Source organism: Mastomys coucha, unplaced genomic scaffold, assembly GCF_008632895.1.
Source record: "Mastomys coucha isolate ucsf_1 unplaced genomic scaffold, UCSF_Mcou_1 pScaffold3, whole genome shotgun sequence".
Lineage (NCBI taxonomy): Eukaryota > Metazoa > Chordata > Mammalia > Rodentia > Muridae > Mastomys > Mastomys coucha.
In genome coordinates this window covers 7,706,732-7,723,601 of record NW_022196909.1, presented here as the reverse complement: position 1 = coordinate 7,723,601, position 16,870 = coordinate 7,706,732, and the positions used below count along the sequence as shown (strand labels likewise).

The 16,870-nt window shown below is 46.2% G+C and overlaps 1 protein-coding gene across 1 annotated transcript in view; it reads left to right on the top strand.

The window, feature by feature from the left end:
• LOC116075167 overlaps nucleotides 1-16,870 on the top strand; it is a 156,191-nt gene that overhangs the window by 67,280 nt on the left and 72,041 nt on the right. The window contains exons 23-28 of the mRNA XM_031348191.1: nucleotides 4,419-4,573; nucleotides 5,470-5,581; nucleotides 6,928-6,977; nucleotides 7,319-7,495; nucleotides 14,126-14,246; nucleotides 15,880-16,049. Coding sequence (XP_031204051.1) covers nucleotides 4,419-4,573; nucleotides 5,470-5,581; nucleotides 6,928-6,977; nucleotides 7,319-7,495; nucleotides 14,126-14,246; nucleotides 15,880-16,049 — 785 coding nt within the window. The remainder of the gene's footprint in view (nucleotides 1-4,418; nucleotides 4,574-5,469; nucleotides 5,582-6,927; nucleotides 6,978-7,318; nucleotides 7,496-14,125; nucleotides 14,247-15,879; nucleotides 16,050-16,870) is intronic.

The following is a 16,870-nucleotide window of genomic DNA, read 5'->3' as shown; positions in this document are numbered from 1 at the left end:
TGTCTTTCTGTTGTGGAGATATAAGTCACAGAACCTAAAATGATTCCTTTGAAGTGTTGAATCAGGGGCTAAGCAGATGGCCTGGCTGTAGAGTGCTTGCTGCTCTTCCAGAGGATGTGGGTTCCCAGAACCACACGTCTTTGCTCTCAACTGCCTGCAGCTTTAGCTCTAAGGGCTCTGACTCCTCTGTGGTCTCCTCAGATATCCTGCCACACACACCCTTCCCCCAACCTCACCTCCACACCCTACCACACACACACACACACACACAAACACACATATATATGACACATCAAGTTTCTTGCCTTCCCAGGCTCCAGAAGACTCCTGCAAGGCGCAGGCTCGTTACCCTGCCTGCATATACACACACATATATGACCTTCTTGGATACCATACACACACATGGTGGCCTCCCCAGACAGCACCCCCACACACACACATGGCCCCCTCAGATACATCCCCCCCATATATATATGGTCTCTTCAGATATCACACACACATACGTGGTAGCCTCCCCATATTCTCACCCCTACCACATACATACATGGCCTCCTCAGAGACACACATACATGAATGTGTGCTTGTGTGCACACACACACATACACACACATGTGCATACATACAAACATACTTAATGGCCTCCTCATATGCCCTCCCCCAACACATGGCCTACATACACACACACACAGAGGCACAGAGGCACACACACACTCATGGTGTTCTCATATGCCCCCACCCCCCACACACAGGGCCTCTTCGAATGCCTACACACATGTGGACAAACACAACAGTCAGAGGCAGGCACATATACATATAAACACAAATAAAAATTTCAAACGTGTTTGATTCAATCTTTTTAGTCTATTCCCAGGACCACTGACGGTTTCTATTTTAGAAATATTTGTATCCCTTTCCAAAGAAGTCCCGTACCTCAGGGGTCGCTCCCACTTGCTCTCCCCTTGGCCCCTGGTACCCACCAAGCTACTTTCTGTGTCTGGACTTGCTGCATCTCCACTGTTCATATGTGATCATGCATGTGGCCTTCTGTGCTCAGCTTTTCTCACTTAGTGTGATGTTTTCTAAGTCCACCTGTGTTACACCATCTATTGTACCTCATTCCTTTTCATTACTGCATAGTATTCTGTCATGTGGATAAACCCTATTTTGTTTATCCATCTGTCAATGAGTTGCCTTGATTTTTTGGCTATTAGGAATAATACTGCTGTGAACATCCACATATAATGCACAGAACAACCATGTCTCAGTGGTTAAAAACCTGTAGTAGCTTTTTGTAGCCCAAAGCACAAGGCCCAGTATCCTCATCAAGGTATACAAGATCTCTGACCCAAGCTTTCTCTCATGCATGTCCTCTGAACTCTATTTTAAGAGTCCTAGACATTTTGTATTTTACACACCCCACTCCTCCACACACTTTTTTCCCCCTAAAGGATGCTACTCATCCTCCATGATTCAGCTCAATTATTGTTACAGGGAATCCACTAGAGATGCTCCCTTAGATACAACTTATGACCAACTGAAAGTCTTCATTCTAGTTAGCTTGGACTACACTCAGGTGTTAGATACCCAAGTGTAGCTCCATGCACTTAGACCAATGACTCTCAACCTGTGCCTTGTGACCCCTTTGAGGGTCAAGTGACTATTTCACAGGGGTCACATAGCAGATATATTGCATATCAAATATTTACATTATGATTTATAACCAGTAGCAAAATTTTAGCTATGAAGTAGTAATGAAATACTTTTATAGTTGGGGTCATTACAACATGAGGAATTATATTAAAGAGTCACAGTATTAGGAAGGGTAAGAATCACTGAATTAGACTAAGGGCCTTTTAAAGGCAAACAAACAAACAAACAAAAAACACCAACCCACTTTTTTAAGGCAAGGAATATCCTGTTATCTCTGTTATCAACTGTAGGAGGAGGTTTTCACAAGCAAGCAGTTTCGTAGAAGCTAAGGTAAGCTAGCTGAGGCACCTTGAACCCCTAGAATGGAGTTGGGTAACTTCTCATAGGATCCTCCAACAAGGAGATCAAAATTTAGTTAAACCTGACCGTGGCCTCCACAAGAATACAAGATGGAGGACCCGCTCTGTTGTCTGGTCCTATCACATCACATCTTCCAGAAAACATCCAGCCCTCTTTGAACTCCGCTAAAGTGAATTTTATGATTGCTTCTTCATAAGATGCATGTACAGACAGATTTCTAAAGCTTTTACAACTGTGGGACAGGAAAGGGTGTGATAGCAAAATCAAGAGATAGAGTGAGGGAGGAAGAGGATAGAGAGATAAAACAGAATACACAGCCAGTGCTGCTGAAGGAAAGGAATTAGTGAGCCATCAACAGCACAGCCTGGCAAAGAAGGGGTGAAAAGATGTTCAACACCAGTAATCATTAGAGAAAAATGACTTAAAACCCCATTGAGAGATAGTTCATTCCTATTAGAACGGTTAAAATGTAAAAGACTGGCCTCTTCCAGTGCTGGCAAGGATGCGGGAGATCTGGAACCTTTGTATATTGCTGATTAGACTGTAAAATGGCGCAACCACCAGGGAAATAATTCAGCACTTTCTTAAGAGGTTAAACATGTGCCTATCATAGGAACTGAGCATTCAACATCTAGGTATTTAATCAAGAGAAATGTGTGTGTGTGAATATCCATAGACAATATATTTATGACAATCAAGATGTGGAAAGAAATCCAAAAGTCCTCCAATAGGTGACTGCATAAACATGTTGGCATCTCCATGCAATGGAATGCTGCACAACACTACAAATAAGCAAACAATTGATGGCCACCACGATAGAGATGACACCAGATAAAAGGACCAGACTGCACGAATCTGTTGAAAAACTCTAGGTGATTCATCCTAGCCTGTAACTGCCAAAACCAGAGGAGTGTTGAGGACGGAGTGTAGGGATGTGGTGTGTTAGCGCGGTGGTGATGGTTTTGTACTGAGAGCATGTCCCATAAACATCAGAACTTACCTAACCAAGACTTTAAAAATCTTTAGTACAGAAAGTTACTATTGTAAAACGGAGAGCTGGATTCTATAGCTCTGAAGGAAGAGGGGTAAAGCAGATGGGCACAGATTAAAATGAAGACATTTGATGCTCAGTTTCCCTGCTGACTCGGGACTACTCACTGGGTTGGAGTAAAAGCTACAGGGTCAGAGTTTAAAAGACGTGGATTGAATGAGACTCTGTCTCAAAAAAAAAAAAAAAACCTACCATCAACAGAAAAGTAGATTAGAGGTGAGCAAGCAACTTGAAAGTGTAGTAGTATGGACACCCTTGTAAGAAGGGCAGAAAGGTTCGAGGGGGGCGTATCTGGTCATAGAGTGGTGGTGGGCATGCTCACAGCTGCCGCTGCAGACCAGGAATCTGGTGAATGCTGACTCAGCAGTGTCCGCTCCCAGATGGCAGGAAGCCGGATAATGGCAAACACACAGGCAAAAAGCTCTCTTCCTACCCTCGTAAGCTGGCCAGGAAACAGGTTCTAGAAGATAAGGGAAAACAGATACGACCCAAAGGTGAGGATTGAACTCAGAACCTTCGTTCTCATCCCTCCCAGCCTCTTAAGGCCTGGTAAGATGACCCCTGTCGGAAACTGATAGACTTCTGCTTCCTGCAGCCTAGGATGCCCTAGGGGTCTTGGTGCCGGTGAGGTTGGGAGCTTTAGATTTTTTTTTTTTCATCTCTGAGATTTTCTTCCTTTTGGCCTCATCCGCTTTACATAATTTTAATATGCTAAGCCCTTGTGGTGACATTGAAGCCTGGCTTTCCCTTTGAAGACTTAGCCTGTCTCTTTCAGTTAGTAGTTGATGAAGCATCAAAGACCCGTATCCACCATCTCCATATCCACTGTGGTTCATTATGGAGAACAGTAGAAGAAACCAACTTTGCATTTCTTTTTCCCCAGCCCTCCCTCACCCCACTGTCCTCTCTTTATCATTTCATTGCCAAAGAAGACATATATAACCAGACAGGCTTGGGTATATTTGAGGGAATTTTCCAGATCTTTGCAGTCCATCTTCCAAATCTGTCCAGTCCGTTACCACTTCTTTAGAAGCCGGTGTACACAGAGAATTCCAATCAACTACTTTGTAAGGGAGACTTTTTCTGAGAGCACTTTACATAACTGGAACTGTTCAGGAAGTAGCCCTACTTTGTGCAAACCCCTACTGTGAACAAAGTGTTGTCTCTTTTTCCATCCCCACCCCCTCCTCTTCCCCCTTTCCACCTCTTTTCTCCTGTCTCCGCCTCCCATTACGTGTGTGTGTGTGTGTGTGTGTGTGTGTGTGTGTGTGTGTGTGTGTAGTCTCCTGTGGACCAGCAGGACTACAGGGCATATATATCTAACCCACTGAACTCATGTTGGTTTCACATGGTTTAGGAAACAAGTTCAGACCCGAGACATCATGGTGGAATGAGTCCAAGCAGAAGAGATTCCAGAGCTGCAAATGGCAAAGAATGTTTGCCATTAGTCCCAACTCTGCGAGCCCCGGACACCTTTATTCATTCTTCAGAAGGATCTAAGACTTCTAAGAGGTACTGCATCTAGTGGGAAGAGATTTGAGTCCATCAAAAATAGAGTATGTGCTTTTTTCTTTTTAAGATCTCCTATGAAGACACTGTGTGAACACTCCTCCAGCTGTGATCCAGTCTGATGAAGTCAGCACATCCTGACTGGGGTTCTTCCCTTCTCACTCTCTCTCTTTTCAATGTCTCTTTCTTCTCTTCACTTCCTGCTTCTTTCTCTGTAGATTTTGTCATGCTCTCCTTCACAAGCTGGGAGGTAAATGAGCCACTCCAGATTTTCCGTAACTGCGTAAGATTGAGAGGCACAGAACTGCTCTCACAATATTACAGAGTCAGAATAACGGGAAGGTGGGTTCTCTGAGACTCATGGCATCCACAGAGGTATGTCTACCACAGAGGATGTCTTGATCTCTTTCCACCATGATGAAAAAAGACATAGGCATATTCTCTAATAATCGTGACCACTCTGGATATTTTGTTGAGGAACAAGGGTACTCTAATTTGGTAAATATGGAATGAAAAATGATGGCAGGCAAATAACCTCTATTTGAGATGCTGCTAATGGGACACATGGCCAGATGTCAAGAATCTTCAGATCACATGTCCAGTGTGGATGGAGATTTAAGAACAGTGTCTAGTGAAAAGAACTCTGCAGTTCAGGTAACTGTAACTAATAAGGCAGAGGCCACATTGCCCTAGGCTTGGATGTCTCGGGAGGGACTGCTGACATAGGCTTTTGATAACAAGGAGTACAGTGGCCGCTGAGTCACCAGATGCTCTCACGAAAGTGGTCACTGTGGAGACGGAACAGCTTGACCTCTTGTTGCGGCACTCAACCTGAGTTATCATGAATGGCTGGTCTGTCTGCCACGGCCCCAGCTCAGCTCTCTGCCTTTGTCTATCAGGGCTCCAGAGGCCTTTGTGTCCATTCAGCTAGAAAAGGCGGGTTTGCGGGACCTGATGCTGAACACCTTCCTGCACAGGAAGCAGACAATGGCGGACCAGATGAAGAACCCTGTGAGTATGAAAGGGGAAAGGCTTCCTGGAGCTCATACTGCTTTTTATACCAAATACAAAGAAACAGTCTGGATTTGGTATCTGCTGCTTTAAATCATTCAGATGCAGTGATTGAAGACATACCATAAAAGAACTGGAAATGAAACCCTGTCAGGACAGACTCTACAGATCTGTAGTTTTTTCAGAAACCACAACTGTGTTTAAGGAATGCATGTTTTTCAGAGCCCATGTTTTGTTTTGGTTTGTTTATTTGTTCGTTTGTTTTTGTCTTGTCACTTTCTAAACGGATAGTCTGAGTCCTTGCCTGGAGATTTGCTGATTTTGAGCAATCCGCAGGGGTAGGTGGCTTGGGCAACATGTTATCTTTGTTTATCAGAAACCACAGTTGTGTCCTACTTGAGTTTTTATTCCCAAATATTAGTGAAATCATTTAGAAAATATTATAAAACTCAAACCTTTAATCATTCAAAGTTAATTCCCAACTTTGTCAGCAGTGTTTTCGTTATCCATTGAGTGCTGGCAATGCCCAGCTCTCTGGAAGGAAAGGGGAGCCTATTTTCTCTAGGCTTTGTCCCTCCCTATGACGAGAAAGGAAAGGCTACAAATGGGATAACAGCAAACAGACACTTGATTTACTGATGGCTAGTAATGAAAACAAAAAAACATCAATTCTCCCCCAAATAAACAATTCTTAACAAACAGTGACTCTGCGGAATGTATAGCCCCTAACCGATCTCCAGGATTACCAAGAGCTACCAGACCAGAAAGGAGTCAGGCAACATTCCATCAGGTTTGTCTGCTCCAGTCCCTTACGGTTCAGTGGATGTCAATGTTTGTATCCATTCCATGGATGTATCCATTTTATGTCCAATGTATCCATTCTGTGGATGCCGGAGATCAGAGGCAACAGAGACAACACCAGAGCAGACAACACAAATGCCATGTTTGTGTCAGTTCCCCTTGCCTCCTAAGGCCCACAGAGACAGTGCAGAAGAACTACCAAGCGCACTGTGGGACTCACAGTCAGAAACTGCAAAGCTGCTGGGACAGCTCTTGAATAGCAAAGCTGCCCCTTTTCCTAGAAAGAGACTCTACCTCATCCCTGAGGGTTGCTGCCAGCAAACACGACCCTTAAAATGGCTCAGATGGAAACTGAGCAGGGCCTGGCACTTTTGAAGTGCTCAGCAAGATAGGGGTAAGTAGAAGAGGCCCATCCAAGAGTCTCCCTGACACATGTGCCCTCAGAAAGAATGTCTCGGCTTCCTAGCTGTCCCCTACTGGAGCTTGACCATACATTCATTTGAAAGCTGGCTCACTCTAGGCATATTTTTCTCTTTTATTGACAGGATGATGTTGAAAAAGTGAAGAAGGAACTAATAGTTGAATATTGCCAAAAGTAAGTAGCGCCTGTGTGAGCAACACACACTGGTTTCTCTGACTGGGTAGACTTACTCGTCAGCAGCAGTGTCACCTAGAACCCTAGACCAAGAGTCTGGTGCTTGGTATGTAAATAACCCACAACGCTGTTGGAGGGATAGGAGCACAGGAAGCGCACACGGCAGACAGCATCAGGAATAAAGGTCGGAGGCACTTCAGAGAGTCCTGTGCTGCTTTCTGCCCTCAGGCAGTGCCAACCTTACCCAGCAAGGGTGTTCTTCCCCGCCAGGGTAGCAGATTCTGGACCCTCCCTGAAAGCTAGAAGAGTCTTCAGGATACGTTGCTTCTTCCAACCTTCAGGTTGAACCGTCGCATGTCTCCTTATTCCCTCCGGGGTCAGATCATGGCCTACTGCAGTAGCCTGAGAGACCTGCTAGATGACTGTCCCACGATCAGAGACACCTTCTTCATGGTGGGACAGCCAAATGAAAAGAAGGGGTTGAAGGACTCCAGTGGGGAATTCAAGGCGGACTCCAGGTACGTACGCTGCTGGTGCTTGTTATTGCAGCACCTAGGCCTGCTGTCTCCCACAGAGGTACGTTATGTACTGAAACTCGTGGAGGTGCTAGGCAGGGATGTGCACCATTAGGAAGTGTGGGGCCTCTTGGAGCTGGGCTCCCTATAGGAGAAGGCTTTTAGGCCATTGAAGGGGATCTGGGGGTGCTCATTTCCTCCTCACTGCAATCCACTCCTCTTCTCCTCTTCCCCTTCCTTTATTTTTTAGCCAACAAAGTGAGCTGTCATGCTGGGTGCGATAGCCATGACACAAGGCCTCAACTAAAACACCCAGGCCAAACAATTATGGGCTGGAACCTTTAAAACACTGAAGCACAATAAACATTCTCTTGCTATAACTAGGTTCTTCTAGGTATTTGTTATAGCAGCAGAAAGCTGACCTCCTGGCTTTCTTGCCCTTGACTGACTTTCTGGCTTAGAAGGTCAAAAGAAAACATTGGCACACCAAGAATAAGAGCATCTTTGTCTGAGAGGGAGCCCTTTGTTTATGGGATGGGTGACTGAGTTTTCCATCAATGAGGTTTTGTTTTCTCCTGGGAGGGCCAGAGAGTCCCGTCAGGCATAGGCCTTTGTACAAGCTAGCATCTAAAATAAGTAAGCAAACAAGGCTGCTTGGTTTTTAGCTGTCTCCTAGCTTCCAATATTCCACTCAGTGGAGAAATATTCAGAAGAAAATAATAATTAACCAGTGCTGTGTGTAAATCAGTGGCCTACCCAGAGATAGTCTGAAAGGACAAGAGCCATTTTCACACTCCCTCATCATGCTGTATTGAGTTCCAAGTGTTCTTAACCCAACCTACCTGGGCTTGCTTTGTACAAAGGCAAACAATTCATTGGCTCTGCAGGAAAGCTCAATAATCAACTAACTTCAGAGAGAAGATGTTAGAGCTTTTTCTTGGGGCCTTTGAAGGTACAAAGGAGGAGATGTTGAGCTCTACGTCAGTGCCTCAGACAGGGCGGCAAACAAACAAGTAATAGGAACGTGGACTTCACCAAAAACTAACAAACAAACAAAAAACAAAAATGGAATAGCCAGTGCAGGCCAGAGAGTGAACAGAGGTGAAGTTCTCCATCCCCCAACTGATTGACGGAGCCCATCTTGCCTTGATGACAAGGTGCCCCGGTCGGTCATGGGTACCAGCATTTTTCTTGAGTGAGCTTCAGAACTTGCCTAATATAAGGAAGCATTTAAGAGGAGTGGGGTGGCCAGACAGTGGTGGCACATGCCTTTGATCCCAGCACTTGGGAGGCAGAGGCAGGCGGATTTCTGAGTTTGAGGCCAGCCTGGTCTACAGAGTGAGTTCCAGGACAGCCAGGGCTATACAGAGAAACCCTGTCTTGAAAAAAAAAAAAAAAAAGAGGCATGGGGTGAAGACTCCCCAGTAGACTCTCCTGTGGAAGGCTTTGCTGGGCACCTGCAGCCCAGGGAGCTTACAAGGCATTCATCTTTCATGAGAAGTGTCCCAAGGCAATCCACCAATCCTTCAAGACCGCTTCCGTCTCCTCGGCTTACTACTCTCTAGGCATGTTGGCCAGTCTATGTTTGCCATCAGCCTTTAGAAGTTCTAGCCAAAAGCTTAATCATGAAGTCACCACATTTTTGTTTAGGATGAAATATATTCTGGGACCTGTTTTGTTTCTGATGTGTTTAATGTGCAGTAAGCAATGAGGAGGCAAGGATGGGAAGGGGGTAGGAATCTGTGTGCTAGTTCTTTATAGTGTTCTCTTGGGTTGACATGAAAAGTAGCCCAGGTGTCTCCTTGGTGACAGCATTTCCTAGAGAGTGAAGGGGGCTGAGCTGAGTGGAGAGCCTGGACTCCCAAGAAGACTGCTCAGTTATGTGCGATGGTTTCAGGACAGAGTCTTGGACCAGAAAGGTGTGATCAAAGTGAGGCCCACCCAGAGCAGTGATGCACACATCTGTGGCTTCTCCACATCCCTGCCCTCCGCTTCCTGTGCCCTCTGATATTAATGTCCAACTTTAAAAAATTATTTATTTTATGTGCATTCATCTGTGCCTGCATGCATGTAAGTACACCTCTTATGCACAAGCATCCACAGAAGTCAAAAGAGGGTGTCTGATTACCCTGGAACTGGAGTTCCTGGTGGTATGAGCTGCCATGTAGGTGCTGGGACCCAAAGCCTGGCCTCCTGCAAGAGCAGTAAGCTCCTTAACCACCGAGTCACACTCCGGCCCCTGATATGTCTCTTTTGATGCTCTCATTTGTAGAAGTGTAGAGGAACTTCTGTCTTATATGGAATTTGGGGAAAGTGCTTGATAAGATTTTAACTCTGAGGACTGTGATTCTGCGAACTGTGAGACACGGGGCAGTAGCTTCAGGAGCAGCTTGAGTTCATATACTAAGGAGCAGGATTATTTTAGTTCATTTGCAGAAGTCTATGGGCAGTACACCAACATTAGATGGTTCTGGAAAGACCCTTTCTTAGAGAGTTCCATCATATTGGAACTGAGTGTCCGAGGGAGAAATCACACCAAACATCAGGAAATCATAGCTGCGCAGGGTGATGCACTTGGGAGTTGGAGACAGGAGAATCAGGAGGTCATCCTTGGCTACACAGAAAATTTAACACTAGCCTGACCTATAAGACTATCTCAACATAACCTCACTTCTCTGATAAAATAAAATAAATCATTTTAAAAGTCAGGAAGCCAAAGAGACACTGGAATCCGATAGTCCATTCCAAGAGCATGCCACCCACTGACTGATGGACATAGGTTTTATCCCTAAAAAAGTCCCACCACCCTCCAGTAACTCCCCCACTGGAGACCAGTCATCTCCACTCATGAACTTCTTTCAGAGAAACATACTTAAACTCAGCCCAAGACTTGGCATTCAGCTAAACAAAGGTGCAGTGGAGACCCACCCAGCTCAGTCACATGGCCCCAAGGTCTTGGGAAAATCCCTTATCTTCCACCTCTGGACTTCACTTCCTCCTCAGGGCTGAGGTCAGGGAAGCAGTTCTCTGGGGCCAAGCAGGCTATAGTTCTCAATGCTCACTCTCTCCTCATGGCTGAGGACAGGGAAGCAGTTCTCTGGGGTCAAGCAGGCTGTTGTTCTCAATGCTTAGACAGCGAGAGCAAGGCCACACGAAGCAAGCTTGCCGAGGAAGCACCGTCGGCAAAAGGAGACCATTCCCATGGCTGCTGGCGAAAGGTTAGCTGGGAACCAGCATAGGTGTAAATACATAGAGAGAAAGAGGAGGCACTAAGGAGCGAGGGACAGGGAAAGAGGATCCTTGTTTTAAGCCATAAGAAAAGAGGCTGGGCTATGCTGAAGATAAGACATAACCTTCATTTTAAATGTCAGTTCCAACAATTTATTAGTGTCCCTGCTGAGGATTCTGAGCTGTTTTGTCTATGAGAGTACAGTAGTTGATTGGCAATGTCTGCTAAGGTCAGAAGAGCTATATACACAAGCTGTATTAGTTTAAAATTCCAAGAGGCTACTTAATCATTTAAAGGCTCTAATGTATTGTAGCTTGACCGAGCCCTCACAAAGCCGGTTCCTTGTCAGAGAGGAGCTAATGGGAACCCTCTTTCAGTAAAGTCCCTTGCAGCTTCTGTTCTCTTCATGATTCCAGAGGAAGCTAGAGTCTGAAGACAAGGACGTCATGCAGCTGCCCTTTGAGGGGCAGGCTGACGGTGACCGTTAGCTGATGTCTCCCCTTGTGACAGGGAGAGTCACTGTCATTGCAAACAGCTGGGTGCATGTGGCTTCCCAGTAGGGTACAGGGCTTTGTAAGAAAAGCACAGGCTAGACCCTAGCCACTGCTGATTGCCTCGGAGCACACCCTGAACATGAATATTTGGCAGTCTTACTAACTGCTGCACAACAGTGAAACCCATCATGGCCTTCATCCGTCAGGAGAAATAGATAGAGCGTAGCAGCATGTTGTGGTAAGGAGCAAAATAAGGTAAATGTTTGATGAACAGCTCTCCTGTCGATAGCAATGTTTATAAAGACTTAGGTGGGGCAGCCTTGCTGGAGGGAGTGGTCACTGGTGATGGGCTTTGAGGTTGTGTAGTCTCACCCTACCCTGCTTTGGGCTTTGAGGTTTTGTAGTCTCACCCTATCCTGCTTCTGTCTGCTCCCTCCGCCTCCTGGATTAGGTTGAGAATTCGAGCCCTCAGCCTCCTGCTGCTTGCCTCTTCTGCTCCTTACCAAGGTGGACTGTTAACAGAACCAGACACCAAAATAAGCATTCTCCCTTAAGGTGCCTTGGCTTTGGTGTTTGATTACAGCAACAAGAAAGTACCTAATGCCATGCCCAAAGATTGTGGAGGTAAAGACAGGAGCAAGAGAGCCCTCAGAGGAGACTGTGCTAAGTAAGTCTGGATCGCTTGACGATGCAGATCCTAGGTGGGCAGAGAAAGGAGATGCAGCTGCAGCTGAGACATCTGAATTGTCAAAGTCACGAAGATATATGGGGCAGGCTGATGGACATATGCCTGTATCCAGGATGAAAGAGAGTACAGTGGCCATACAGAGGGGTGAGCAAGTCCAGGGACTCACATCTGTCTTCCAGGCCACAGGGAAGGATTAATATGGTTCCCAGTGACGAGACTTAGGAGGCTTCTTAAATTGTTTAGGGGGTGAGACCAGGAGCTCTAGGTGTCAGCTTGAATGGGGAAACCAAGGGAGAAAGAGGGCCTGGGATGTTGCCTCAAGACTCCTAGCTCGGGTGAGTAAATGGTGGCAGTGCCTTTATTTTCTAGTTTATTATTATTATTATTGAGTGTGCAGGCATGTGCACATGCTGAGGTTCTCATGTGAAAGTCAGTACTGAGTGTGAGGCATGTGCACATGCTGAGGCTCTCATGTGAAGGTCAGTACTGAGGGTGAAGCATGTGCACCTGCTGAGGCTCTCATGTGAAAGTCAGTACTGAGTATGAGGAATGCACATGCTGAGGCTCTCATGTGGAAGTCAGAAGAAAACTTGCTGGATGGTTCTTTCCTTCTATGTCTTGAGGCGGATCTCTTGTTTCTGCAGCACTGTCTATCCTGGCTAGCTGGCCCGCCAGCTTCTAGACAATTCTCCTGGTCTGCCTGTTATCTCACTGGAGGAGTGCTGGGATTACAGATGCATGTCATGAATCTGATGTTCCTGTTTTCCTATGGGTTCTAGGGAGGGGACTCAGGTCTGGGTTCTAGGGAGGGGACTCAGGTCTGGGTTCTAGGGAGGGGACTCAGGTCTGGGTTCTAGGGAGGGGACAAGAGTAGCCAGTGCTTTTGCCTGCTGAGCCATCTCGAAAGGTATTGATTAGAGCTGGAGAGATGGCTTACTGGTTAAAAGCACTTGTTGCTCTTACTAAGAACATGGGTTCAGTTCCTAACACCTACGTGGTAGCTCATGTCCCACTCCAGTTCCAGAGGACTGGATGCTCTCCTCTGGCCTCTGTGAGCATCAGCCATGCATGTGGTACGTGTACATACATTCAGGCAAAAACACTCGCATGCACACAACAAAATAAATACTTTTTTTTAAAAAAAAAAAATTAAAAGTGTTGATTAATGGAAAATTCAAGAAGGTTATTCTGGAAGCCACTAGGGAGGGTCCCACGAGGCTTCAAAGGTGTGGCTGACATTCTGTTAAGCTAGGTACCTGGGTGCCTGTGCATCCTTAAACCGGACATACAGATATACGTTTGTCTATAAAACTTCAACAAAGAGACTGTCAAGAAGTGATGTGATGTTGGTGTCTGAAAGAAGAAAAAAGAAGTGAAGGGTAGAGTCTGGGATCTGGGCAAGAAATGATTAAAATACCAGCCTGCCTCTTAAAATAACAATGGACAAATGCCTGAGGTGGTCCGGCTGCACCTCCCTCCTCTCTTCTCTTGCTACTCTGTTACAGCCCCGCCCACGGCCATTTAATTCTCGCTCTTAATGAAGCTCTTCTTTTAAAGGGGGGCCTTTACTCCCTGCCCCCCACACGTCTGACCCCACCATCCAGTCTGCTGTTCTCCCTCCCGTCTCCAGGCCCCAACGGGGCCCCAAACCACTTTCCTCTCATGATCTACATCTTCCGTCAGCTTCCTTCTCCCAGGCTGACTGCTGCATCTCTATCATTACATCCTTATCATTAGATTTAATGGAAACATGGCAGGCAGGGAAGGAAGATCAGAGCTGATGTCCAAGGTGATTTTAGAGCTGTGCGTTGAAAGGCTAACGTTGCCCCAGGAGCTGGCAGGCAGGAACTACATCCCTCCTCAAACCTCAATATCCTCAGCTGTGAAACAGGGACAAAAATAGATGGCCAAGACATTAAGTGTCATAAAATATTTAGCACTCGGGGTGAGGCTACCATCTCATTTCTTCCCTTCCTTACCGCAGGTTCCCTCCCTCCTTCCCCACGCCTTCCTCCCTCCCACTCAGCTCAGGCTAAAATCAGCCCTTCTGCTCTTTTCCCTGATGAGTTATTTATAAGTTATCCTGGCCACCTGGGAGTGGTAGGCTGCTCCTGGGGCTTGGGTGCCGGGCCTGCGGTGGTCTTTCACACGGGCGGGTGTGCATGCCTCTGGCTTGGTGGGATGTTGGCTGTGCTATGGGTCTTCCCTTTTCTCTCACACAGCAGGAGTTTCCAGCCTCGGCCTCGAAGTTTGCTGTCTGCTGATGGAAAAGTCTTCCTCAATTTATGGTTTATTCCCCATCCATCTGAAGTGCTGTTTATGTTCAGAACTCTGCCGGAAGAGGTTTGTCGTGGTTTGTTGGTTTTTTTATTTTTTATTTTTTATTTTTTTTTTGGTGTATATATATACCAGAGTAGAAACTGGGCCACATTTTAGGCTCTTGGGTTCATCACATGGAAAGAGTGATTTTTTTTCTATGATATCTAATCACCAAGTCCTCTTCCCCAGTCCTGATACTTTGCCTTCTTGTTACAATTTCTCTTGCTCATTTCATGAGGTTTTTTTTTTTTTTTTTTTTTGGTCAGGTCACTGATGAATATTAATTTGGGCTTTCAATATCCTCATTCATTCTGTTTCCTCCCAGCCCCTCAACAAAACCCTACTTTTGTGAGCCCTGAAGCTAACAAAAGATGCTAGCCAACACGGCTATATTTTGTTCGATTTTGACACACGCTCATGATATAGCCCAGGCTGCTCTTGAACATGAGATTCTTCTCGTTCCCCTCCCCAGGGGTTAGAGTATGCAACACTGTGTCCCGTCCAGGTTCCCAGGGCTGATAAGGTTACACTATACAGCACTGTATCCAACTGCCTACTGGGTTTGTTGTTTTCTGTTTTGTTTTATTTTGATCACTCTTTTAGGAGTCACACTAGTAGGCCCTGACTGAGTAACATAACTGGGTGCTTATAGTCTTAAAGAAAATTCAGAATATTCCCCAAATGCCATGTTAAGCATCACAGTTCAGTGAAGGTTTTTATTTCCACACCAATTTTCTCACAGAGGGCAAACCTGTCAAACTGCAGCTTGTAAGCTGTGGTGGCCCGGACCTGTTCTTCGACACTCTGAAGGCACAGCCAATAGGGGCTGATACAGGTTCAAGGCCAACCTGGCCTAGATAGTGAGTTCCATCTAGTAGAATTCACTGCTGTACTGGGACGCTGAATATGGCATTTGGGGAATAGTCAGAATTTTCTTTAAGACTATAGGCAGCCGTGTCTCAGAACAGGACTGGCTGACTGAGAGTCCCGGCCATGACCCTTGGGACTCACAGTCTGTAATATGTTCACAGCTGTGACGACTTTAAACAAACAGAAACATGGTGCTTTCACCCCCACAGCAGTGCCTTTGTCAAGGTCAGAGCAGTGTTCAAGAGTAGGTTTGTTGTTTTATTTCCCTGGGTTCACTGCAAAACTGTATACTTATGCGAGATGAGTGCTCTCTACCACAGTTGCTGTGCTCTATCAACCACTGGTCAGATATAGGGTTTATGTTTTATTTTGTTTTTGTTTTTTGTTTTTCCAGACATGTTTTCTCTGTGTAGCCCTGGCTGTCCTGGAACTCACTCTGTAGACCAGGCTGGCCTCCAACTCAGAAATCTGCCTGCCTCTGCCTCCCAAGTGCTGGGATTAAAGGCGTGCACCACCACTGCCCGGCTCAAATATAGGTATTATAAGTAACTTAAGGTGGTTAAAAGTTGACAGGAGGCTCTATGTAGGTAACGCAGATATACTGTCTCATGTCACATAAGGCATGATGCTATCACAGCATCTCGAGACCATGGATGCATGGGCCTCCCATGGATACTGACAGGCCACTGTATGCGGTGTAAATGTATTTCCCTTGTCACACTCAAATGCTGCATAGGCCTCTTAGGAAGTTCCTAAAACCTGTTCCTTGTGTTGCTTTTATCCACAGGAAGCTTTCAGAGCCCTAAAACTGACTCTGCAGGTCCTAGCTCCTCTCCATGACATTGTGGCCTATACTTTCAGTTTTGCCAAACTTGGTAATTGCCCAGCATGCTTCGACCTTCCACTAAGTCCAAACCCTCTGAGAAGGGACTGGGGAGGTGCCGAGGGCATTGGTAAGTAACTAACAGCCATTATTAGAATCACCAGACCTGTTGAGTGGCAATTCTAAGACATGGTTAATATTGGAAACCCAGAAGTGCATCCCATGGGACGTGATAGGAAGGACTCAGGAGAAGCCCTCTTATAAACTGTCCCCAGTGTTCATTCTGCTGATCACCACAGTCACAAGGCTCACCAGAAAATATACTGAGTGGGAAGTCCAGAGGCCCAGCAAACCTCGCCTCTGCCACTAGATGTGAGACACCTGCTTTCTACATCGCTTTGACCATCTATAAAGTGGGGTGATGTCTCTGTTAGGTTTCGGATTCAGAACCCCTAACGCTAACCCTGTTAGGATACAGGCAATTCCACTGGCCTGCTCTCAGGGACCTAGCAACTGCTTACATCATCACCTGCCTGTGCCTGATGTGTGCTCTGGATAAAAGGATTGCCAGCCACCCCAGATACATCCATACATCTCTCTCCCTCTCTCTCTCCCTCCTTCCCTCCCTCTCTTTCTCTCTTTCCCTCCCTCTTTCCCTCTCCCTCCCTCTTCCTTCTATCTCCCTCTGTCTTCTATCTCCCTCTGTATCTCTGTCCCTGTCCCTCTCTCTCTCTCTCTCTCTCTCTCTCTCTCTCTCTTCCCTCTCTCTCCCTCTGTCTCTCTCTCTCCCTCCCTCTCTCTCTTCCTCCCTCTCTGTTCTATCTCCCTCTGTCTCTCTGTCCCTGTCTCTCTCTCTCTCTCTCTCTTCCCTCTCTCTCCCTCTGTCTCTCTCTCTTCCTCCCTCTCTGTTCTATCTCCCTCTGTCTCTCTGTCTCTCTGTCTCTCTGTCTCTCTC